The 26,140-nt window shown below is 52.1% G+C and overlaps 1 protein-coding gene across 2 annotated transcripts in view; it reads right to left on the bottom strand.

The window, feature by feature from the left end:
* The window catches only part of KIRREL3 (kirre like nephrin family adhesion molecule 3), a 440,789-nt gene extending 417,555 nt beyond the window's left edge, over positions 1 to 23,234 (bottom strand). For both annotated transcript variants that reach the window (XM_036449386.2, XM_036449387.2), the window contains exon 1: positions 22,722 to 23,234. In XM_036449386.2, the coding sequence (XP_036305279.1) occupies positions 22,722 to 22,776 (55 nt within the window). In that variant the 5' untranslated portion in view covers positions 22,777 to 23,234. The remainder of the gene's footprint in view (positions 1 to 22,721) is intronic.
* Positions 23,235 to 26,140: the final 2,906 nt, after the last annotated feature.

The following is a 26,140-nucleotide window of genomic DNA, read 5'->3' as shown; positions in this document are numbered from 1 at the left end:
GGCTCTGGTCCTTCCCACGTGTCTTTTTGCGACCTGAGCACCTGGGAGAGCTGTCTGCCTGGCCACACTGGCTGTTTTAGATGCTGTCCCCTTGCCCTCTTCATTGGGGTGGTGTGTACTGTGCTGTCAGAGTCTTGGTTCGGAAGCTCCCATCTCTCTATGGCCACCTTTCCTTTCAATTGCCCCTCTTTTTCTATCTTTCCTTTCTGAGGATTTCAGCTACAGTCCTGACACCTAGGCTAGGGTGTTTTACCAGGCCCAGTGCTCTGTGTTGATGACAATTCCTGAAGTGAGTCACGGTTTTCCTTCAAGGTTGCCCTCCTTCCCTACTGCATCCCTGCATCCTCTCAATGAACATGTACTGAATGCCTATTATGCGCTTGTCTGCGTCTGCACGCAGTGTGGGCCTCTTTGGCAATGTGCCTGGCGCTTATCGGGTGTTCGATAAATATTTGTTGGAAAAGTAAAAATTAGTTAGACTTGAGCCTCGAGTGGCAGAGCTCCCCATTGATTTTCCCAGCGCTCTGTGTGATCGAGCTGGACGATAAGGCAATTCAAAATGTCAGGATTCTGCTTGGAGCAGGACCAGCCTTCCGGCCAACATCTGGAGGGCCGGGCCTCCCTCAGAGGCTGCACTGAGTCCCGTGCCAGCTCATACTTGGCACCAGGAGAGAGCTTTCCTGTCCCATATGCCATGAAGGCAGAGTGGTCATCTCAGTTTCTCTTTTTCTTTGCATCCTCACTGAGATTCCCACCCCCATATATCCTGATGCCCAGTCTGCTGACAGCCCTCTACCCCTCACACTCACCCACTCCTACCACACCTGTGCCTCCTATCGCATCCCTGGCATCAAGCCCAAGGGTCAATTATTAACATGTGGGGGTATTGGACTTGAATGCCACCTTAGTTTATTAGTATGCACTGTTTGCAGGCAATAAATCATGGGTTCTTTCCGTATTGCTCCGTCCCTCTTCCTAGTATTTTTTTTGAAGGGTTACCACGTACTTCCTCTTCCATGAGCATTCTTCCTATGACATACATGTTGTCCTCTCAGATGTGTAGGTTCCTCCTCCTCCCCTTCAAACTTAAGTTAAAACTACTGGTCACTTGGTTTTCTCCACGCCTTCGTATGGAACCTCTGCAACCAGCCTGATTCTTTCTCTTCCCTGTCCCTGCAGCTCTTACATCCTACAGGAAAGGCCCCTGGCCACCCCCTACCTGCTTCTCCTGTCCCAATGTGATATGTACAGTCATTGGCCCTGAAGCTCCCGACTTCCTGTTCTGTGCACAGTGCATTCCGCCACTGGACGCATCAGGAGACATAGGGGTTTCTGAAAGCTTGGCCCCTTTTCTGATCGGTGCTGAGTAAGCAGCAGGGGGTTCACCAGAGGTGAGGGGCACAACTGCAGGGAGAGAATGGCTCTCTCAAACAAAACTGAACTCCCCAATCGCAGTTGAAGAGTGCAAACTCTCAGGCAAGCTGCTCTTGACAACACAGACCCCAGATTCACCTGGAACAGAAGACCCATCTATCACTACTGCATATCTCTCTGAAAATACTCTCTTTGTGGCCCCTTGTCCATGCCCCACAGGCCACATCTGCTTTGGGACCATGGGGGAGGAGAAGGAAGAGGAGAGGGGAATAGATAGAAAGGAGATCACGCATCCCATTTATTTATTTCTTTTCGCACATCCATCAGCTAATCTGTTTAACATTCATATTAAAGTTGTAATCACCTCTGCACACATTAAAATACGAACTAGCACGAGTAATAGGCCTTAAGAACAGCATTACAATAGCTATTAACACCTAACAGCTACCTTATCAACTTACAACATCCCTATAAAATAATAACTGCATCCGGGATTGAGCTGGAGGAGGCTCATTCTCCCCGAGCACTGAAGCCTGACAGAGCCGGGGAGGCTGGGGGTCTGGCTGGCTCAGAGGCAGCCGGGAACTGGGAAGCACACCAATGCCTGAGCCTCGGTTTGGCTCCAGCAGCCACTGGAGAGAGAGGATCTGGGGCCCCTTTCTCAAGCTCCCTGAGACTCAATTTCCTCACCTGCAAAACGAAAACAAGGATCTTTTGCTCGAGGTGCTTTTATGGAGAATGAACTGAGATCACGGGAAAGCACCTGGGATATGTCGTTGGTGCCTAAGACATGTTGATGCCTTTTAAAGACAGCCGGGAGCTGGGGGGACGGGGGCCCAGAGCTGCACAACCAGTTCCGTGTCTCCTCTGCACATGTGTTTCACTGACTTATGAAACATTTGTTGAGTGCTCCCACTCGATCAGATGGTATTAAAGATGCTGGAACAAGAGATTCTCTCTGTATGGGGCTTGCCATGGAGCTGGTAAGACATCGTATACACAGCAAGCTGAACAGGAGTGAATACGTGATAGGATAGAATAAATATACCCTGTCCAGGGAGGACAAAGAAACAGAAAGTGACTTCATGAAAGATGGGACATTTGACCAAGCCTTGAAATATAAATAATGAGGAAAGAATATTTAGGCTGAGGAAATAACATAAGCACAGACCTGAAGGCATGATGCATCCAGGGAATAAAATATCCTGTATAATAAAAGACCAATATGCAAATTGACTGAATGGTGGAATGACCGGTCACTATGACATGCACTGACCACCAGGGGGCAGATGCTCAACACAGGGGGAGTGTCCCTCAGCCAGACCATAGGGGGAGTGCTGCTCAGCTAGAAGCCAGGCTCACAGCTGGTGAGCTCAGAGGCGGTGGTGGAAGCTAAAGATATCCGACTGGGGAGTGGGCCTAAGCCATCAGTCGGACACCCCCTGAGAGCTCCTGGACTGGGAGAGGGTGCAGGGTAAGCTGAGGAACCCCCAAGTGCACGAATCTCATTCGCCAGGCCTTTAATATATATATATATATATATTTGGTTTGGAGAGCAAAGAGGAAAGGAGAGAAGATGATACGAAAAAGACAGTTGATGCCAGATTTCAGAGGTCTTTAAGTGCGGGGTGATGGTGTCTACCTTAGCCAGACAGAAGCACTTGCGCTCTGTTTTCTAGGCAAAGGGTAGCCATGGACTTGGCTGAGATGGGGAGAGTCAATCTGACCTGTATTCCTGGAAGATACAAGGACCTGAATAATGGTGATGATAAAGGACGACTTTGGGGGAAAGTGAGGAACTTAATAGGATGCTCTAATGGTTTGGGAGAAAAACGATAAGAATAAGTAGAGCGATAGAACTACAGAGGCAGTGCAGATCAGATCTGTCCTGACAAGAAAGCCGATTGGATATGGGAGAGGGAAAAGAGGCTGGCGCTGACTCAGGTTTCCGAGCAGGCACTGGGAATGTGAGAGTACCTTTCCACAACAGGAAATGAAACAATTTGGTCTTCAGATTGTTGACTAAGAAGCAATGATGGGGTACACACGAGAGCCTCAGGGAGTAGGATGCACAAGGATAAAATGATGTGGGGATCATTAAGAAATGTTCATGCCTACTACTTCAGGTATATTTAGAGCTCTATATAATGAGCTACCATTAACCCAATTTAAATGACTACCAAGTGCTATTCCTATGTGATGAACCTACACATTTTGATACTGAGTTATCTATATTTGGAACTGGTGAGCTGTTACCCAGGTCTATACACAAAGGGCGGGAAGATGACCAGTTGAACCCCAGTGGGACTTTCTTATGTTTACAAGCCATTCTATCTTATTGATTTATTTATTTAAAATATATTTTTATTGATTTGAGAGAGGAAGGGAGAGGGAGAGAGAGAGAGAGAAACATCAATGATGCGAATGAATCATTGATCGGCTGCCTCCTGCACAGCCCCTCTGGGGATCAAGTGTGAAACCAGAGCATGTGCCCTTGACCAGAATCGAACCCGGGACCCTTCAGTCTGCAGGTCAATGCTCTATCCACTGAGCCAAATAGGCTAGGACCATCCTTTCTTATTTATTCTCAGAGCGTAGTCCAGGGCCTGGGCAGGCTGCTGATGTGAATGCTGACAGTGACCAGCATTTCTGATAGAAAATTCTCAATTTCCTATCAGAGCCTTGAGAAGGGCTAGGGCCCTTTGGGCCCACTGGACTCACATTTGACTAACTGCCACTGTGCCACAGGGAAATCTCCAGGAGGTGTCGCATAGCTGTGGGCCTCACGAAGAAGGTAGGCAGCACCTTTCTTGACCACTGGGAAGCACCACCCACACCTCAACCCCTTGGTTGAAATGTGACTCTGCCCCCTGCCACCCACTCGATGAGGAGAAGGTGACTGGGCTTTTTCCCATGTGGGACACAGCTTGTCCTGTGACATTGCTGAAGCTGAGTGTCTGGATGTCCGAGGAGACCACAAGCCACACACGCGTGGGAGAGTTTTCAATGCACCCCTCAGGGGAGTAGGCTCCAGGCCTGGAGCTGTGGGGGAGGTCCCTATCTCTACCACAGAGGGCACCCAGCTTCCTGGCCCCGGGAGTGCCCAGTGGTGCCCGGCAGTGCCAATGCTCCAGGAGATGTGTGACCTTCTGCACCACACATGCCTTCTCCAGGGGACTCGGCCAGGGATGGCAGCCATTAACCGCCTCATTAATATACAAATCTATGCAAGTCATTTCCATTTGAATTCTATGCATATTATCAGATAGGGCAAAATGCAAATATATACAAATCCATCCATATGGAGAAACAAATAGGGGAGCTCTGCATAATGGGGTTGTAATCACTCCGGGGCTTGTCTCTGCTTTAATTCCCCAGAGCCCCCTGGGGACAGTTTAGCAGCCACATAACCTTCCTGATACAGCCGCTTCCAGGATGGAACATCTGATTTTAGAAACCTATTGAGAGATGCTAGCATTGTCCACTGATTGTCTCTCTCATCCGGGCTTCCAAGGCAGAGAGTCAGTGGATTTCCTGAGTGAGTGTGAGGTGGGGGCAGAATCAGAGGCCACTTCTGGAGGCCACTTCTGGAGGCCGGGGAGGGGCTGGAACATGTTACATCACTCCAGCCCTCACTGTGCCCCCAGCAGCCATGCCCTCTATAAAGTCTTGGTGCATCTGGTGGTAGGGTGGGCAGAGGGGGCTCAGCTTCCTCATTTTAAAAAATATATTCTTATTAATCTCAGAGAGGAAGGGAGAAGAAGAGAGAGACAGAAATGTCAATGAGAGAGAATCACTGATCAGCTGCCACCTGTGCATCCCACATTGGAGATAGAGCCCGCAACCCAGGCATGTGCCATGACCGGGAATTGAACCTTGACCTCCTGGTGCATAGGTTGAAACTCAACCACTGCTCTACCCTGAGGGGGTTACATAAAGCCTTTAAAGTACAGCACTGGAATCTCAAGGCCCAAATGGTCCAGAAGGGGGCCCAACACTGTCCCATATACCCTATCCTGTGCTCTGGCACGTGGCAGGACACACAAACTCATCCTTGAGCCTGCAACCCTCCTTCACTCCAGGTGCTATTTATACCCACTCTCTAGTGCCTCCTTCCCTGCTAGATCCTCAGTCAGAGGCCAGAAGCTCAACCAGGCTCCGAGGCAAGGAGAGCAAATCAAAAGTGCAGGCAGTGAACATCTTACCCTGCAGCAAATCACCCAGAACAAAGCGCGGGGCCCATTTGTCCTTTGTTTTCTACAACTGTTGTTTTCTCTGTTTCATTTCAATTACACCCAGGGCTGGAGGAGGCTGGGCGGCAGGGTGTTTTAAAGGAGAGTTCCCACACTCCATGCTAATGAAGCCCAAACAAATCGCTACCAAGAGTCATTTCCAGAGGTTTCACTACAGGCGCCAATGGAATGGATGTCCCTTTGATTTCTCCCTCACGGGATCCAGTGACAGTTGCGTGTAGTAGAAGCTCCATTGATTAGTGTCAGCATAACGGATACCCAGTGATAGTAAACCGTTATAATAACCATCCCATACTCAGCACCTTTTACTGGACAGCCCTCAAGCCCTTTATAAACAGAAAAGGGAGGAAGCTCGTTCTCTCTGATTTGCAGATAGGGACACTGAGGCACAGGTTCTCACACATGGAGGGAGATAGCAAAGCTTAAATTGCACCGTGCAGCGGGGGAGGGGCCACCAGCTCCCTTCTGTCTCTGGTCCCTGTAACATGTTCCAGTCAGAATAATGAGCCCCCAAGAGGGTCCTTGAGTATGCTGCCTTTGAAGACAAAAGGACTCAGCAGGTTAATGAAGTTAAAAGGTCCTGAGATGCAAGATGATGTGGAGTTATGGTGGGGGGGAGGGGAGAGGGGAACTGATGCCCTCACAGGAACTCTTAGGAGGGACAGGCAGGCAGAGGCTCTGTTTCAGAAGCAGTAGAGGTGATGGCAGAGCAAGAGGCTGGAGCGATACAAGGAGGACTCACAAACCAAGGCAAGCAGGTGGCCTGCCTCTCTGGGGGCCCAGAGAGCAAGGATGCAGATTATGCCCTAGAGCCCCCGAAAGAAGCAGCCTGCCACACCTTGGCTTCAGTCCAGGGAAGCTCATTTTAGACTTCTGGCCCCCAGGACTGTCCTGGAAAACATCTGTGTTATGTGAAGTCACTAAACTTGGTGAGGATGTGTGCACCAGCCAGAGGAAGCTAATACGGTGCCCAGATGGCCTTTCTCAACAGAGGTTTCTCTTCTGCACCAGGGAACCTGGGAAAGAATAGGAATAACTATGTTTTCCCTCCTCCCAAGGACAGCACCTAACTAGCATCACTTTGGATGCACAGGGACCAATTCAATTCATTAACACAATGGAAGCTTTTGGGGGACATATGTGTGGGCTTTTTCTGATAAATTCTGCTAGGAAGGCTGCTAGGAAGGTTTCCTGCAGAAACCATGGAGCATCTGGCCTTGAGAAGAGACCAAGGTTGCTAAGCAAGTCTACCATGACCTTGGGCACCAGGCACGAGCGCCACACATCTGGCACCACTGAAATGGATGGCTGCAGACACTTCCCCTCTGCCTGACACCCTCCTAAGGATTCAGAACACTCCTCAGCAGTAAAGCATTGTGAGGCAGCTGGGAGAGGTAGTCTGAGTCCCTTCTGAATATAAGGGCCAAGCCCAGAACCATGCCACAGGCAGGGGACAGAGCACGTGGCCTCCTGGCCTCTGGTCTATGCCTGTGTCACAGGTCTGGAGGGTGCTCTGGACTCCCAGCAAATTCCAGACTGACATTTCATGGCAAATGCACAGTAAGAAGATCAAGGCCAACAAAACCATGAAGGACTGTCTGGGAGGAGCTTCCAGGTCACTGTGAGGCACTATGAAGTCCTCAGGATAATGGAGCTAATATATTCTCTTGATTAGGCCCCACTGGCCAGAGGAGTTTCACCACAGCCTCTGCACAGAGAACTTTTTTTCCTTAGTTGGAACCAGTCGTCATGACTTTTTCAGAAGCCTTGTCCATGCTGCCCTCACAAGCTGCTATCCTGCCTCTGAGGATGCACTTATTCCATCCTGATCCCTGTGATGCCCCCTCTAAGTTCATCTCCTTGGGGGTAGAAAGCCAGCAGGAGACATGGAGGAGGGGGAGGAGAGGAGCCACTGAGCTTGCACTTGGAACGCCTGGGTTTTCATCTTAACTTTCACACTTTCTCCCTGGGACCCCAGGAAGGCCATTTAACATAACCTGGTCTCATTTCTTTAATTCTTTCAAGTGAGGATGAGAGTTATCATTATAGAGGTGCAAGGAAAGACTCTGAAAAACAACAAAGTACTACACAGATGCAAGGAGGGATTACATTAGTCTCATCTTCCCCCAGGAGTATGTGGTGCCCACAGGCACTCGGCTGCAGAAGCAGTGAGTGACAAGCAGAGCATGCTCCCTGACCACACACTTTCATGGGTAAGTGAAATGCCGGGCACTAAGGGCAGAGCCACCGAATCACCAACATGGTACCACCTTTCCTGGATAAGACACACTGGTTGGGGGTCGAACCAACCTTGCCTTCCAGAAGCTCATGATCTAGAAAGGGAGGTAGGGAGGAAGGGAGGAAAAGTCACTTCAACAGACTGTGACAAGCACCACAAGGGTTGCCACAGGCGGGAGGAGAGGGAAAGGGCACCGAGATCTGCTTGTGAGGAGGGCGGTGGGGGCAACTTCTCCCAGGACGCAAAGTGCACTGGTCCTTAGGGTAGAAATTGGCCTGACCCATGTGGTGGGGCGGGAGATCCTTCCACAGGGGAAGGAAATTAGGTGAAAAGGTGGGAGGCTGAGAGCAGAGATCACTCAGAGGCCAGCAGCTCCATTGGGCTGCAGCAAAGGGTGTGTGTGAGTGTGGGGAGGGGTAAGGCCTGATCTCGACTCTGAGGGTCTTTGTCCTGCAGATGTTGGGACACCTGAATCAAAGGAACACACGACCCTCTAATGCCAGAGACACCTGCCTGGATCGGGCACATCTCGCTACCCTCATGACTAAGAGACTGAAGTACTTCACTGATGGATGGAAACTTCAAAACCTTCTTGTTTGGAAGGAGTGTGCCTTCTAACCTCCATCTGGATCAGGGAGGGTTAAAGCTATTCTGACCCCTCCAGTCTTATCTCTGGAGACAAAAATGTCTCCCTCTCTCATCTTAGCTCCTTCAATCTCTCTGTCTGTCCCTCTGTCTCTCCAGGTAGCCTGACAGCCATACACACCTGTACCTCCCTCCCCCTCCCTCTCTGCTGTCACCACGTTGTCACTCAGACATCTGGGAGTGAGCACCTTGCCTGCACAGCAGCCCTTGGGGGTTAGGGTGCCTTTAAATCTGGCGCTGGTTCCGCCTCCCTCTCTCTCCCTCCTCTGTATGCATTCGGTTTCCCATTGGTGGACTGGGTTGAAGAAAGAGGCCCAGAGGCCTACTGAGGAGAAAAATCTTTTTTTATGAATTGGAAAAAAAAAATGACAGTAAGCAGCCAGTAGATTCCAGTTCACAATGAAGTGAATGTCAATATCTGTGCTTGGGTTGACCTTGGAGATTTTTTACAACCAGAACAAGAATTCTTAGGGTGCATTATTCTATACATCCTGACTCACTTCTCTGTGCAAAGCAGAAGAGCCATCAGCGTGCGCTACTGTCATCTCTGGTAGGCAGCTGACTACATTAAACATTCTAAAGTGGCGATGGGAGGGAATCGTGGACTCTCTTAGCCACAGTTTTCCCTGTGAGCAAGTGGCCCACAGCTTTCCTGGGGGGTACAGGCCGAGAGACACATGGGAAGGAATGACTGGGAGCTCCTCTTGGCTGTGAGGAAGGCCATGATGCCAGGATTGGCAAAGCCACCTTGTTCCTAGCTGTACGTTCTTGACCTTGTCACCTTTGGTTTCCTAGGCTCATGACCCTAGGAGTTCCTGAGTTCATTGTCAGTTTGAGTCGCTCTAGAACAATATGACATGAAACTCTAGGGGCAGCTCCCACGAGCCACCCTAACTCCTCTGGTTAAATTGCTCTTGGGCCCCTAGTTCATATAAACAGTGCAGTTACCCTTGAACCACATAGGCTAGAACTGTGGGAGTCCACTTATCTGTGGATTATTTTTCAATAAATTCCTATACTGGGATCTGCAGTTGGGAGACCATGGATGCAGAGGGCTGATGTATGTATGTTCTGGGCCATTTTATATAGGGGACTAGAGAATCCATGGATTTGGAGGTCCTGGAGCCAATCTCCTGTGGACACCTAGGATGAGCTAGGTTACACTCTGATTTTTGACTTTGTGTGTGGAGGGATGTCCCTAACCCCAACATGGTCCAAATGTCAACTATTCAAGTGGAAATGAGACCTTGGTGTAATGTGGAGGGGTGAAGGGCGATTCTCTTGCCAGTAAAGGCACGCCCCAAATGCTGTCTTCTTTCTCTGGACAAGTCTCCATTAGGGAGTTTTTTTTTAGGCACCTTGATATTTCCTGAGAAAAATTGTGACCCCCCCATGCACTGCTGCCCAGTAGATATTCAAATACTCTGAAAGCTATGCCATAAAGGGAGCAACATGCCTTGGTGTGAAGGATGATCCAATTTGCAATAGAAAATACCTTACCTGCTCCCCCCCACCCTCCCCCAGTTCATATAGTTGCAACAGCCCTCCAGAAGGATATAAACATTCAGGCCCTGGCTATGTAAATGTTTAAGGCAGATAGCGTAACATAAGAAAACTAGGACAATTGAACTTGGAAAACACGGCAGTCTGTATGTTTTTATATTCTCCTGGGCAAGAGTTCAACAGAGTGAAGCTTAGAAAATAAATATCCGTTGACACTGAGAGAGGAATATAGATGCCCAGTTATCATCAGCAAAGCAGGGGAGGCAAGGAATAGATGTTTCTGGAAGGTCTTTCTTGACTGTGCTCAACTCAGCATCGCCTATTAAGTATGCATGCTGTCGGTGAATGGCGTTGCCCTGGTTCGATGAGAACCCAAAGCCAGGCTCATGCCCAGAGAAATGGCATTGGGTGTATTTGTAGCCCTGGCAACGGAGGACGCCACGCTGCTGACGAGGACACGTGGTCCATGAAGGGGCTGCAGCTGCAAAATGAAAGGAAGGAGCGTCATGTCTTCCATACGTTGATCTGCCTGCCTTTCACTCTCCCTCTGCATCCCTCTGATTCCATCGAAAGGAGCTTTGAATGCTTCAAAGAACGTTTACGTTTTGCTAGTTTATTGTAAGTGTCCCTCTTAAAGCAAGATTGTGATTTAAGCAGGGCCCAGGTAGGCGCGGGCTGTCTTTGGAAATGATCTCTGACGCCAGTGAAGCCAGAGCAGCTGGAGCCCAGGCGAGGCGCCTCTGACCGGCGTCCCAACGCTTCCCTGCTCCAAGCGTCCTTTTATTTCTCCCTAACAACCGTTATTAATCATGCCAGAGCCCGGTGGTCTCCCGTCATAGTTCCTATTCTGGGCTTGACAAAAGCGGGGTTTGATGTCTGGGATTGCCTCCCCATGTCCAGCAGCTCTGTTCTCACGGCAGGCAGCTCACCTCAGGCTAACCTCTCCCCAAGCCCCATGGGGTTCCACTTGTTTTTTCAATCCGGGAAATGTAGGTGGTAAGGGGTTCTCCTTAGGAAACCAGCATTTGGCTTTGGAGATGTTAAGCTACGCTGGAGCTGGGGTGTGGGAGGAATAGAGCAGCCATTAGCCAGTATCGGCTTTTCATTCACACTTTCGTGTTAGAAGAAATGGTGTTTACATTTTTTTATTTTTAAGTTTTGTTTATTTCGAGCAGCTTTTCTTCCCAGGTCCTACAAGTCATGAAGGAGGAAGACTATAGGCCAGGAGAGGGGGTTTCTGTGGCCTTTTGAAAGACCAAAAGTCCTATGCCCAGAATCCTCTTGGAGGGATGGGCAGCCAGGGATATGGCGTCTGCATAGGAGTGTTGGAGTGGTGGTTCTGTCCGTTACCTGTGCTGTGACCTTCAGACAAGACATGACATCAGAGCCTCAATAGTTCTCATCTGCAAATGGCTAGGAGAGGCCTGCTTTATGTATCTGGTTGCTATGGGGATTAACCACTGGGTCACCCGCAAAGCTCATCAGAGGACTTGGCCGTGGGCCCTGGTCCCCCTTCACCATGATTGGTTCCAGGTCAGCCATCACAAGGCACAGTAGTAGAGAGAGGACCATAGCGAGGCCATTGTAGGTTTTGATCCTTCTCTAGTCTCACATCTTCCCCCCTTCCCTGTCAACTTTCTTAAAAAAAAAAAAAAAAAAAAAAAAAAATATATATATATATATATATATATAATATATATATATATATGTGTGTGTGTGTGTGTGTGTGTGTGTGTGTGTGCGCGCGCGCGCGTGTGTGTGTGTGTGTGTGTGTGTGTGTGTTTATTGTTTCTTAGAGAGAGGTAAAGAGAGGGAGAGAGAGATGGAAACAGCAATGATGAGAGAGAATCATGGATGGGATGCCTCCTGCATGCCCCACACTTGGGATGGAGCCCACAACCTGGGCATGTGCCCTGACTAAGAATCGAACGGGTACCTCCTGGGCAGGGCTGCTGCTGCAGCCTCAGGATCTGGGCCACCTTGCCTGCAAGACACACTTCCAAACACACAGCCACGGCTCATGGAGACAAGTTCCTGGTGCCTGTCCCTGTCCAGAGGTGAAATCAGAAGCACTTCTTCAGCCCACCCAGGGGGTTGGGGAGAATGAGGATACGTGTTAGCATCAGTTGGTTTTGCTTTTTCAGCATGAGAGAGGAGCAGCAAGAAATGTCGGCTCCCGAATCCTAAAAGGGGAGAACAGCTTGCCTGAGGGTAGTGGGCCCAGGCCTAGGAGTGGGTTTGCTGGGGGGAAAGGGGGCGCTCGAGGATGCAGGCAGGGCACTCCTGGGGAGGACACCCACTCATCACCCACAGGAGAGCAGCACACAGGGGACTGCCTCGCCCCAGGGAACCCATTCTGCTAACTGAGGTTTCTCTCACTCTCTTTGTAGCTCTCCTAGCCCCTTCAGTATTTCTAATCATGCCTACCTACTCCAAAGACACCCTGAACACTCTGCCCTCACCCCCATCAGAAAGAGGAGAAAGGAACCCAGTCTCCCAGGGGAGCCGCTGCCATCCGAAAGGACTGCACCCCCTTTCCTTGTCCCCTGCCTCATGCTCAGGTGCCCCAGCCGGGCTGTCCCAGGCAGAGAAGGGCCCAGGCACCCACCAGGGAGCCCAGCTCCCTTTCTGGGCCTCTAGCTTGGCAGCTCACTTCTGGGCTTTGCAAGCGCTGCTGCTGCCACCATCAGGCAGATGTAGGAATTGCATCTTCCCCTGGCTTCATCTCTGAAAACCTCCTGCTCGCTCCTGCCTGATGTGGTCCCCAGAGAAAAAACTAGGTGCTCCCTCTCTGTCATCCCGGTGGTGCAGGGTCCTGGAATCCACCTCCCTGATGCCACGGGACTCCCTGTGAATGTGGGGTGGACCCAGCCTCCTTAAGCGAGGGCCTCAGGACACGGAGAACAAAGCCAACTGGAGATCAAATGGCAGTGTTCCTGTCATTGTCACCAGGGCAGCGAGGCAGGGGAGGCTGGGAGCTGCCTCCTGTGCGATCCTTTGCGAGAGTCTCCAGGAGCGAGCTCTACCTTTTCTGCCTCCTGAATGCCGGCACGATGGGTGTCACTCGCAACCTGTCATCGCTCCCAGCATTGCCAAGGGTGACAGGTGGACTGTCACACGGCACCCGAGCCGAGCCACCTGTGACATTTGCAGGTGACTGACGGGAATCAGAGCTGACAGGCATTCAAGAGCAGGAGGCTGGGACTGTTTCTCGTGGAACCCGAGGAGTGGGTAGCTCGCCGGAGGATGTTGCTCTTGGCAGTGTTCCTGGCCACTCAATGGCCACCCAAGAGCCAAGCAGCTCCCTAGGGGGCAAAACCACACCTCTCTCCTCCTTGGTTTCTTTCTCCTGCCCTCCTGCGGGGGCCCTCTGAGCATGTGCCTGTGGTGATGTCAGAGGAGCCCCTTCTTCTTTCATTATTCCTTATGTTTCATTCCATCGCCTCAATATTTATTCACAGCCTCCTGTGTGCTGAATTGTGTGCTAGGCACCAGGGGGCACAAAAGAAATGGATATTTCATCAGCCAATTAAGAGAAGAAAAGTCCCTGCCTTTGCTTTTTTTCTCTCTCTCTCTTTCTCGTTTTTTCAGAACAACCACAAAAGAAGCTGCCAGAGCCACGTCTGTCTCCTTTTTGCTATTCTGCCCAAAAGGCTGGCCTGTCATTTCCCCAGGCAGGAGCGGGAGTGGGGGGTTGGGGGGGACATGTGACCTCCAGCTAAAGCTGAAACAGGGAAGATGCAGGAGCCCATCCAGAAGGGGTCTGGGATCAAGAGGGGACAGAGCTACAGTGCGGGGTCACTGTTCAAAGGTCAGCTCCCCAATTACATCCGGGACCCCTAACTCCCTCTTCCCTGCCTACACAGGGAGGATCCCCACGGGTCACAGGCACACAGCTTAGGGTCTGCTCATGCATGGGTCACTGTTGATGAGTCGGAGCAGCTGGATCTCCCACATCTGGAGGTGCACAGAGCAAACCAGATGGGACTGACTCTGGCCAGGTAACATCACCTTCCCGAGGCTGTGGTCTGATGATTGCCTCTGCTGGTTGCTGTCACGGTGACGTCAATTTTCATGAATTCTGAAAGTCACCTGCAGCCCGTGAAGCTTCATACATTGCTAATTATCATCATGGCAAGAACATACTAGCACCACTGCTGCCAGCAACAAGCAAAGGCAGGTGCCTGGCACCTGCAAGAGAATGTGCTGGGCAGAGACCTATAATGACATGTCATTGACTTTCTAGGCATTTACTACCCGAAGCAAGCAGGGACCGTCTTGGAAATGTGGCTGGGTATTTCCTGCAGAACAGTGGAGCGTTTTGCTTCACTGTGGAGCTGTCCTCCCTGGGAAATGGAAGCAGGCCCAAGGGTGGGACCCATGGGTAGGTCATTTGATGTCCTTTACTCTAGAATGAAAAGTTAATGGTGCTGGAGACCTATACACACATCCAGCCTCTGGGAGAAGAACCACTGAGCCTGGAGCTTTGTTTTCCCCAAAAACAGTGGAGCTTCGCTGCCTCTTGAGAACAGAAAAATATCACCGGCAAAGCGTCCCTAGGCATCTCTGGCTTGTCTCATCCATGTCCTGGTCTCTTGTTTCTGGTTTACCAGCATCTTCAATGCCAGGCTGCCTCCCCCTCTGGCTAGTCATCCCCAGAAACAGATAAATCTCATTTCTCAGCGATTCTATTTGCCTAAGAGTCCAGGGTGGACTCAGCCACGCCTGCTTCTGTGGGCCGCGTGGTCTCTTCCACCATTACCCAACACAGTCCTCTAATGTACGCCTGCCTATGGCCCTATCTGCCTTCCCCACTTACTCTACGGCTCACCATTCCATCCTTTTCCTGGAAGATGAGCTGGAGAGAGCAGCGAGTATATTTCCATTCTAGTCTAGCTGTGAAACTCAGGGAATACCAGGAAGAATAAATGACATGTTGAACCTGCTTTTTTTGGGTGCCATGGAACTCATGGAATAGAGATGACTAGAACCATAAGTTAGCTACTCATAATGTTTCTGAAGAGCAGACTTAATTCTGACACTCCATCCTCAAGACGTTTAGCATGGCACCCACCACCATCCACAAGCTGGCCCTTCCCTTGCCAAGCTTCCTGTCACCCCCTCTTCAACACACTAGCATTCCACCCATTGCTTCTGAGCATGCTACCTTCTCTCCTGTCTTCTTGCTGTGGCACAGGGTAAGGGCCAGCCTGAAACACTGAGCATGCTCCATGGGGAAGCCTCCAAGACATCTTCCCAAACCGAGTCACCTCCTCTGTGCGGCTTCCCCGATGCCCTCACCCGTTCCAGCTGCTCTTGGAAGAACACTCGGACCGTTCTGAGCCCATCACTGTACAATGTCTGTTCCTTCACCAGACTGAGCCCCCCTGGCACAGAAATGTGACCCCTGCCATCTCTGCATCAGAGTCCCTGGCACCGTGCCCACTGCATACACATAGGCCCTCAATGCATGCTGGCCAGCAGGCCCAGGGCTGAGATTTGACGTCATCAAATGCCACTGGGTCACAAAGGAAGGGGTGACAGAGATGCCCTATGAGACAGCAGCCTGGGAAGCCCTGGGGGAGAAGGCGGATGGGGAAAAGAACAGTCCATGGCCGCTGCTGCAACGCTCGGGGCCTATGTCATGTTTCCGTCTTCTGGGCCTGAGTGAAAGACCGTGAACTTGTAACAGCCTTGCAGTGAGCACAAGTCACGTGGGCTGCCTTCTAGATCATTCAACCTGAGGTGCGCATACTTTTCCAATACGTCACAAGCGTGCCATTGCAGTGTTAGCTTCAATGCCCACCAAACCGCCTCCGACAAACCTCCCCCACTGTTCCCATGAGGGAAATGCCAGGGGGAAGGTTAGCATGAGTGCTCCCCGCCCACGGGAGCAAAAGGGCTGATTTGTTCTAGGTTCTGGACACCACTACTCGGCAGCAACAGGGATGTGTGTGTGAGCGTGCATGTGGGTGAGAGTATGTAAATGTGTGTGTGCATGTGATTTTGTCAGTGTGTGTGTGTGTGTGCCTGTGTGTGTGTGTGAGCTTGCATGTGGGTGAGTGTATACGTAAGTGTGTGGATGTGAGTGTGTAAATGTGTGTGTGCATGTGATTGTGTGAATGTGTGTGTGTGTGTGTGTGTGTGTGTATCAGTGTATGTGTGAGTGTGTGGAGTGGGGTGACCGATGGAAGGAGGCATGGCGTAGCCATGACACAGCTCCCGGGCTACCAGAAAAGCCTGGAGATGGCGTGTGGGCAGGTGTCCCCATTTGGTCACATCCTCCCTGTATTTCCAGGAAGGAGCTGGGGGAGTGCCCGTCTCCCAGCCTCCATGCCCAGCCAGGGCTGCCACAGGATGCCTTTTCATGGAGCAGGAATCACGTATGTTGGCCACTATTTCCATGGCTCAACATGATGCCCAAGTGCCCAGGGAAGCTGGCATTTATATCCTCACAGTCGGAATGACTGTGGCTGGGGCAGCACTGGGCTGGCGGAAGACATTGTTTCCAAGCCACGGATGCTACGTACACTGCAGTGATATAAGGGAACGCTGCAGTGATATAAGGGAACACTTCTCCAAGATTGACATTTACGGACTTCCCGAGGAAGTTGTGCAGCCAGAATACTCATTTTCACCGTTTGGAGGAGAGGGAATGGAGAACATTTTAACCTTTGATCCCGAGCTCCTTCGGTGGGTCAGAAGCAGAAGGCAGTAAACATTCCTATTAAATGTGGTGGAGATGGGTCCTCTACAGTGTGGGTCCTGGGAGAGCGAGAGCAGGGAAGGCTCCCCTGTCTCCCCCCCTCCAACACACACACACACACACACACACACACACACACACACACACTCCTAATCCCCAAACTCCGGCAGGAACCAAGACTAAGGCCTCTGCGTGAATGTGACTGAAGTGCTCTAATGACCTATAGGGACCTACCTTCCCATCTGATGGGCACTCCTACCCAGGTGGGTCCCGGCTTTCCCCTGGGAGAAGAAATGGAGCAATGACACATGGAGCAGCAGCCCTGCACTGTCCGAAATCCAAGGTAACATCCACTCTATTTGGAACACAGGGCGCAGTTACAACAATCTGGGTACTGGGCACAGGCTGGCCCTGCGTATTGATCCCTTGTGGATGGCAGTGACTGGCTATGAAACCTGAAGGAAGAGACCCCCAGAACAGCTGCCCCAGCCGGCCCCTGCTCTGTGAACGCCGGGTGTCCACTGCTCTTGAGGGAAGGCTGGCCCCAATCCCTCTGCTGCAAGAACCCCCAGTAAAGTCAGGGTCCTTATGGAGGTGATTCCAGCAGCTCCCCATCAGCACTGCACGACTGAATTAGAGAAGCCCCAGGCTCAGGAGGAGGGAATTAAGCGCCTCCCTGCTTTGGGATTGAACGTGATTAAAATGCCTGTGCTGGCTTTTTATCCAAAAATCACCCCAGCATATGACAAGGAGAAGGACTGCGGCTGAAAACTGATGCCCAGAACCATGGGACCGGCCCCCCTCCACGGAGACCCTAAAATGAATGATCTTGGCCCTCATCCCCACTCCTTTATCACAGGCAATTTTCTTTCCCTCCTTCATGTTGTTTCCAAAAACAGTTTATCTTTTTATCTCCTTGGAAGAAAAGTGCTCTGCGAATCAAAGGTATCATTAGTATTGTTGTTATTTTGCTATTGAAATCTCTTGAATTCACTCCAGATTAGTCATGTGCTTTTTGGGGTCCGCAGTATAACGCCTCCTAAGTCACCCCCACTGGGCTGAACAAAAACAGAAAAATTGCATCTTCAGGCCTAATCCCTTGTGCCACCCCATCTCCTGCTGGCCCCGGCTCCTGTCAACACAGGGCACCACGCCCAACAGCTCCCTGGTTCTGTGCCCAGCGCACCCCGCCCAGCAGACCCTCCTCTGTGGCCAGCAGGGGCCCCGGCAGTGTCCCCAGGGCAGTGTGAAGGTGCTGATCTCTCTGCAATTGGTCTGCTGGCAACTGAGCACTCCCCATTGGGCAGCAGACACTGTGAGCACCTCCATACCCACCAGACAGGTCCCAGTTTCCCTCATCCAGCGCATTTGTGAAAGAAGGGGTCCCACACCCCTGGCAGCTGAGCACTGCCTTCTGGCCTGAAGGAGGGGTTCTTTCTTCTCTAGGCAAGTCGTCACACCACTTAGGGTGCTGGGAGTTAGCATCACACTGACTCCTCGTCTCTTCTTTTATTTTATGGCATTTCCTGGTAAGGATCCATGTTTCCAAAGTCTCTGCTCATTTTCAACACCCTTTTCTCAGTGCGACCCCCCTGGGACTCCCTCTGTTCTTTGGGCTGAATGAGGAGCTCACACTACCTTCTCGACCCCCCTTCCCATGCTTCTTGTCATCCCCTTAGCTCCCTCCTACCCTCCCCCTCCCACCCCCTGCCCCGGCTAATTCCCTGCACTCACTCTCTATTTTCCCTCTTGTCTGCTCTATGCTCTTCTATTCCCTGGGTCAGTGGTCAGCAAACTCATTAGTCCACAGAGCCAAATATCAACAGTACAACCATTGAAATTTCTGAGAGCCACATTTTTTTTTTAACTTAAACTTCTTCTAACGTCATCTTTTCAACATAGACTCGCCCAGGCCGTGGTATTTTGTGGAAGAGCCACACTCAAGGGGCCACAGAGCTGCCTGTGGCTCTCGAGCCACAGTTTGCCGACCACTGCCCTGGGCGATTCAGGCCCCCAGGAAACTCTCCCCTTCACAAGGACATCTGACAGCCCATGTGGGGGATTCCTGTCAGCATGTCCCCAAAACAAGTGGCTTCGATGCTTCCCAACACGCATATGGTTCCCCAGAGGAATCTTCAACTCAGGGATGTCACTGACACGGAAATGCAACTTGTCACTTTCACCCCAACAAAGCCCAGAGCGGTAGGTACAGAGCAACCCCACACAGGTGTGGGTTCACCAGATCTAGAACTTTTAAAACCTCCAAGTTCTAGGCAGGACAGGACCCTGGGGGATCCTAGAGTCCGATACCAGAAAGTGGGGAGACACCAAGTCAAGGCACCGAGCCTGTGCCTTCGCCCTCTCCCCAAACTCTCAGGACAGACCGCGAGCAGTGGGCAGCAGGGAGCCAGTCCATTACTCCTCCGCAGCTACTTAATGGGGGTGGCAGGCTGGATGCGATGGTCTCGGAGATGGAGGAGGAGGGCACGGGTGGAAATGGTTGTGGGCAAACTGAAATGGTAAAGGGAGGGGGGAAAATAGAGCCAGTTCTAAGTTTATGGATGACAAGAGAATCGATTCCTTTTCACCCCGGGGCAGAACATGCCTCTTCTCCGCGGGAGGCAAATTGTGCTGTGACATTATCCCTCTCTCTGTACAAGGCGGGCGGCCCTGACAGCCGAGGGAGGGGGCATCCCCGGCTGGAGGAAACCCACACAGCACTCTGGCAGCCCTCCATCTCCTCCTGGGGAGCCGGGCCCGGCCGGGTGCGTGGGCAGGGCGAGGTGGAGGGATGCCACCTGCTCTTTCTCCTGCCACCTCAGGAGAGATAAATAAATACACACTCTATCTCCATCGAGGTGAAAAGCCCAAACCTTGAAAGACGGAGAGCACCGCATAGCACGGAAGGGAATTACACCTTAATGCCTTAATTTCAGTGTCTAAAGTAGGGGTGTCGAACTCAATCAGAGAAGGGGCCAAAATCTAAAATCCAGCCTAAATCGCTGGCCGAATGGTTTACTGAACAGTCATAAACTGTCATTGTGATGGAAACGCAGCAGAGTGCAGTGATGACAGCGCGGTGCGGGCCACATTGCAAGGCCTGGCGGGACGGATTTGGCCCGCGGGCCTTGTGTTTGACACATGTGGTCTAAAGGGTGAGGAGCAGCAGGGGAGGTGAATACGTATTTGACATGCCTGGCAAGAAAAAAAAATGATGGAAATGGACCTTAAGGGTTGACCTAGAGGATCCCCTGTTCTGGTCATTGGAACTCTGTCTGGCCACCCCTCTGGAGGAGACCTGAGGCGACCCGGCGCAGGAGGTGTGGGCATGGGTTCCAGAAACTCCGAGAAGGCACGCAGGTTCCACCGGGAGAGGTGCTGGGCGGCAGATGGCTGTAGCCCTGGGTTCCAGCGCTGGCCCTAAATAGAACCTCGGACATTTGTTTTCTCCGAGTGGAGGGCCATCCCCGGGTCTCTCCACATTGCCTTGGAAACCATCCCAGGAGGAAGAGCATCGGGAAGATGGGGTTCTGGGGGGTGACAGCTGGAGCCATCTAGAGCGAGCCTGCAGGCTGGTCTCCTCCTGACCCCTGGAGAGAGGGTAACCTCTAGCCAATAATGAGAAAGGCATGGCACTAGGTAGGGGCTGGCGCCGTAAATGAGGGTCACATAGGTCCCTCTGGGGCATTCGCAAGACTCATCACAACATCCACATGAAAACAAATGTCCTTAGAGCAAGTCAAAAGGTGCTCGATTGCAATGAAGTCCATAAAGCATCTTCCCACTTGACCTTTGCGTCCTCTAGGCAGACGCTGTCTATTTGAGGGACCTGGGACTGACAGTGCCCCGTGGTGTGGGCTATTCGGACCGGCTGGGTGCACTTTGGTCTCATCATCCTTCACGAGACCCGTTTCGGAGTCCCTGCCTCCACCATTGGACATGGTACCCTGTCCGAGCACTCAGGAGTAACAAGGAACCCATGGACCATCGCCTGATGCTGTCTGTGGTTTCCTCCCAGTGCCCTCCGGGCTAGAGGTAGAGGAAACTGCACCTTTAACCTCCGCAGGTAAATATTTAAAGATTCAGAGGAGGCTGTCGAGAAATAGCTCCTGCACCGAGGCAGGAATAAGAAAAGTGGAAGATGCACCCGGATGACTCAGACGATCGGGGAGGCACTTAGACACCTCCAGACTCAGCGCGCCAATCTGGACAAGAATTGTTTTGGTGTGCCGCCAGGAGAAACAAACCGCAAAACACAGCGCGCCCTGGTCCCATGCACCGTGTGCAAGGGGGAGGGGGGATGGCTGGATCCTCCTTTTGGGGGATCCCGCATGCAACTTCCTGAGTGCACGGGGGAGAGGCACGGCAGAAGGACAGCGAGCCGCTGTATGTATGCCTGTGTAGACGCGTGCCCATCAGCAAGTGCACACACACATCCGAGAAGGAGGGCAGTCTCGCCAATGGTAACACAACCAGGCTGTTTATACCAGGGCTCGGAGGTACTTATTCATTCAGCCTCAAAACTCTGGGGAAGGCAATTTATCTTCCTGCTGCTGGAGGAGCCCTGGTGAGGGGCACACAGCCCCAGTGTGTGTGTGTGTGTGTGTGTGTGTGTGTGTGTGCACGCACACATTATTATTACACGCAGGCATGGGGAAGTGCCCCTCGGGTTTAATCAGGATGGTCATTAGCAACGTCTGATGAGGGGGAATCTGCAGGGACCACAGGACCAGGGAGGAGGTGAGGAAAAAGGCTGGGATTCGGCTCCCACTGGCTTCTCCCAGACCTGGGATGGCAGGGAGAGGTGCTGTTCGCATGCAAAGCCAGCCCCCCAGAGCGGTGCTCTCTGCTTCCCCAAAAAAACTTTTACCCTTCATTGCACCAACAGATGGACCTGCTCAGCTGTGGATTTTTTTTTTCCCTGAGCGAGTCCCGTCCCTCTAAGAAGCACGCTGGCTGGCACCAAAGCTGCCTGCCTGGGATGGCAGAGCGGCCCTAGCATTCTGAAACAGGAAGGAGCCCACGGACTCATGTCCCCTTTGAACTCAGTTCTACAGGTGACTCCATGTCCTGGGCTAAGTTGGGGCACTCTCCCGGACTCCCCTCCCACCCTCCCGCCCTACCCAAGCCCCATGCCGCCCAGTGGCAGGGAGCCTGGAGGTGGCAAAGTTCTTTCCTGAATGTCCACCCAGCTCCTCCGCTCCTGCTAAGGCTGCAGAAACGAAACAATCAGCAGCACCGGGAGCGAAATCCCATTTTATAACCCGAATGAATCTAGTGCCGTGCGGAACTCAGAATCCAATCTGGCTCGGGGAACGCGATTGCATTCGGTGAAAACTCTTCGCCTGCGTTTCCCCCCCCCCCCCCCCCCACGCCCTGCACATTATACCCCCACGGTGCATTCGGTAATCGGTAATCACAGCCCCTTTTGCAAACGCGCGACGCACACCACACACTCGCTTTTGGCATACACTCCCCGCAAGTCAGACCTCTTTTTTTTGAGCTAAAAATCCACTGTAACAAAGCTCTCCTCCCCATCGCTCCCTCTCCAGCCAGGATCTGGAGGGGGGGGGGGGGTGCCCCCAGAAGTTCAGGGCTGCTGGTCCAAAGACACCGCCTCATTAACATACCGGGGCATAACGGACTCATTTGCATTGGAGAGTTGGGAGCTTGATGTTGACAACTGAGAGCAAAAAGTCGCCCCCCCATCCCCTCCGCCCCCAAACCCCCATACCCCTTCCTTCCAAAGGAAAACACACAGTAGCATTTTGTTGCAATTTTTTTTTCAAAGCAAAAGACAGTAGCATTTTGTTGCAATCTTCCAAAAGCAAAAAGGAGCAAAGCCAGTTGTGCATGGAGAGCGACCTGGCCAGAGAGGCGCATCTATCAGCCGAGTTCCCCAAGCCTCCCACCTCCCGCCCTCTGCCGCCCGCGTCCCCCGCGCCCCCACCCCGGCAGCTCCCCGCCACTTGCCCCGCAACTCCAGCGACCAGGGTCCTACCTTGGCCGAAGAGGAAGGAGCAGACCAGGAGCAGGTGGAGCTGAGATGGTTTCATTCCTCGGGCGCGGCGAGGGCGAGCCGGCGGGCAACTTGGGGGCTCGCGGCGGTGAGTTTCTCCTCCGCGCGCGGCTCGCGGGGCTCAGCCTGCGCCGGGGAGGGGGATCCTCGCCGGGTCGTCCACCGTCCGTCCGTCCGTCCGTCGGTCCGGCGATCCCCGGGGGCCTCCGGTCTCCGCAGCCAATCGGTATACAGAGTGGCCTGTGTCTAGCCGCCTCGAGAAGAAGCCGGGGTCTTCAGCAGCGTTCCCTCTCGGAGCAGATCCATCTCCTCCGCTGCCGGCCGCCTCCCGGCGCGCAGCCTCCTCCGGCTCCTCCCACCGCCAGCGAGCGAGCGAGCGAGCGAGCGAGCGAGCGGGGGACCAGTGACAGAAGGGCTCCTTTCACTGGAGCTGGGGAGGGGCGAGGGAGGGGACACGGGCCACAATTAAAGAGGAAACACTTGGAAAAGGAGATCTATCTATGCAAAAACGGAGCAGGGGTGTGTGTGTGTGTGTGTGTGTGTGTGTGTGTGTGCTCTGCTCTTTCTTTTTTTTTTTTCCCCTTCCCCTACCTAGGAGGAAATTCAGCCTTTTCACCCTTAATGACCAAAAGGCATCTTGAGCAGCGAGTGGAGCTGTGACTTTTTTTTTTTTTTGTCCACACGCTATCTTGTTGTTTAATGGGCGAGAAGTTAAGAATGACGGTAGGCACGTGCATGCATGGGTATATGCATGCCTTCCCTTTGCTCAAAGCCTGCAAACCAGGCTGAAAGGGGGTGAGGGGTGGGGGGTGGGGGGAAAGAGGCAGAGGCTGGGGAAGAAGCTGGTATCTTCCCCCAGAAAGAAGCTGGCCAGTGTGTGCAGGGAGTCTCCGAGTTGGGGAAGAGACAAGCATGCTTTGCATGTTTGAGACTGGGGGAGGGGGGGGCGGGGGGGGGGCAAGGCGGGGGAAGGTAGGTGATAAACCCTAACCCATGGACCCAAGTGTGTTTTGTACACTCCCAGAGAACAGAATGAAGGAACTACTAGAGGGAAACCAGGTTGGTATGTGGCATGTGCCTGGTATTATCCTGGATTGTGTGTTTCCTACCCAGGAGAAGGGAGCTGCAGGCCTTTGCATGTGCCGCCTCCCCTCTCACCAGCACTCCCATGCGTGTCTTTTCTCCTCTCTCACTGGCCTGTATGGAAGGAGAGGCTAAGGTCATAGGCAGTGAGCTGCCTCTTAAGAACCTTTAGGGGTTTTGTTTGTTTGTTTGTTTGTTTTGTTTTGTTTTTTACCTGTCATGGAAGTCACATTCAAATCAAACTCGATTTTCTTCCAGGCCATCAAGGGGAATGTATCTAGGTCCATGTACTTGATTGACATCTACATATACCCGGGGCATTGGGGGAAACAAGATCATAGGCACAGGCCATGCCTTCAGGAGCTCATCATGTAGGGTGAACGTAGGGGATGCCCATAAGATGCAAACTGGAAGGATGGTGACAGGGTATAAAGTAGGCAGCCTCATCCACAAGGCGAGGTAACGAGTAAGAAGAGGAGCATGAGATGCTTTTTGGATTGGTGCCATTCCCCTATAAAATACTTACTTTCTTCACTCCCTGGACTTCGGAGAGAGGTCTGTAAAGAAACCTCTGCCTCTCTCTCTCTCTCTCTCTCTCTCTCTCTCTCTCTCTCTCTTTTTAAAAAATATATTTTATTTATTTATTTTTTACAGAGAGGAAGAGAGCAGAATAGAGAGTTAGAAACATCAATGAGAGAGAATCATTGATCAGCTGCCTCTTGCACACCCCCAACTGGGGATGTGCCCACAACCAAGGTCCATGCTCTTGACTGGAATCGAACCCAGGACCTTTCAGTCCGCAGGGTGAAGCTCTATCCACTGAGCCAAACCAGGTTTCGTTTTGAGTTGGTATTCCATACTTTGGTGAGTTTGCTGACTGCAAGGCACGTTCCCACTTCCCCGGCCCCACGTGGATGTACCCTTGGCATTCAGGAGCCAGGGAGCGAGAAGCGGGGGCACCTGGGGAAGGGTGTGCTGGTCGGAACTGACATCAGAAACCAAATGCATAGGCATCAGCTGTGTTGACTTCTCTATTCTTAATAGGTTATTTAACTTGGTCCCTCAGAGGCTGTTACACATACCAAATTGCAGTTTATAAGCAAACTTTTTTTTTTGGGGGGGTGGGGAGGGAGAGGGAAGCAAAAGAAATAGAGAACAACAGACACTAAGAGGATCTCAAAGAAGCACCTCACCAGCTCAATAAACAAATGCATTTTGGAAAGAGCGTCCACCCAGCTTCAGTCCACTGGCTCCTTAGAGCAGAGAAGGCAATGGAAGAGAGGGGGCAAAGCAGAAACACGTGCAAAAGATGAAGAGGAATTGTCAACAACACGTGCCGGACAGCCCATTAGGAGTGACACGGTGGCACGTACAGTTACTTTCGTTAATTCCCTGGGTGTGGGGAGAAATTGAAGATCTGGGTATGAAGCCCAAGGCCAGGGGTCACAGTAAATAAGACGAATACATAATATAGAATGCCAATTGTACCCTACAGAGCACCACTGGATGCTTTCACTAACATTTATCCTTTTAGCTGTTGTTTCATTTTGGTTGCTAATTCCTAAGTGGCCTGGGGCCCAGACGGGTTTAATTCGGCCCGCAAGGAAAATATTTCAAACCGGAGTCAGGAGGCCGAGGAACTGTGCAGCACACGAAAATCAGGTCCACTGCCGAAACCGGTTTGGCTCAGTGGATAGAGCGTGGGTTTGTGGACTGAAAGGTCCCAGGTTTGATTCTGGTCAAGGGCATGTACGTTGGTTGCGGGCACATCCCCAGTAGGAGGTGTGCAGGAGGCAGCTGGCCAATGTTTCTCTCTCATTGATGTTTCTAGCTCTCTGTCCATCTTCCTTCCTCTTTTTAAAAAATCAATAAAATATATTAAAGAAAAGAAAAAAAAGTCAGGTCCACGGCTGGCGTGGCGCACCCCACACTCTCACTGGCGGACAGGAGAAGGTTGGTGGGAGTCAGAGGTGGGAAGGACCTTGTCTGGCTCTCTGGCTTTCTGGCCCTCCCTCTGGTCCCTGAGAGTGCCCTCCTGACCCCAACCACCTGGAGCCTGCTCTCTTCTCCACCCTCCCCACCCCACCCCACAGAAAGGTAAAAGCTTGGACTAAGTCATGCGCTGCCTGGCTCTGAAAGGACCAGATAAGCCATGGCAATCTTCGGCAGCCACCACGTGGGGCAGCGAAAACACAGCGGTTCCTGCAGGACCTGCAGCCAGCCTGGCCCTGGCGCCAGCCAAGAAGTGGCCCAGCCATCTCCGCCCAGCTGGTCCTGTCCTGCCCAGCTGGTCCTGTCCTCGCCTCACAGTGCCCCCT

The sequence above is a fragment of the Pipistrellus kuhlii genome, unplaced genomic scaffold (assembly GCF_014108245.1).
Source record: "Pipistrellus kuhlii isolate mPipKuh1 unplaced genomic scaffold, mPipKuh1.p scaffold_m20_p_20, whole genome shotgun sequence".
NCBI lineage: Eukaryota > Metazoa > Chordata > Mammalia > Chiroptera > Vespertilionidae > Pipistrellus > Pipistrellus kuhlii.
Note: the sequence above shows the minus strand (reverse complement) of the source record. Positions and strands in the feature narration are given on the sequence as shown.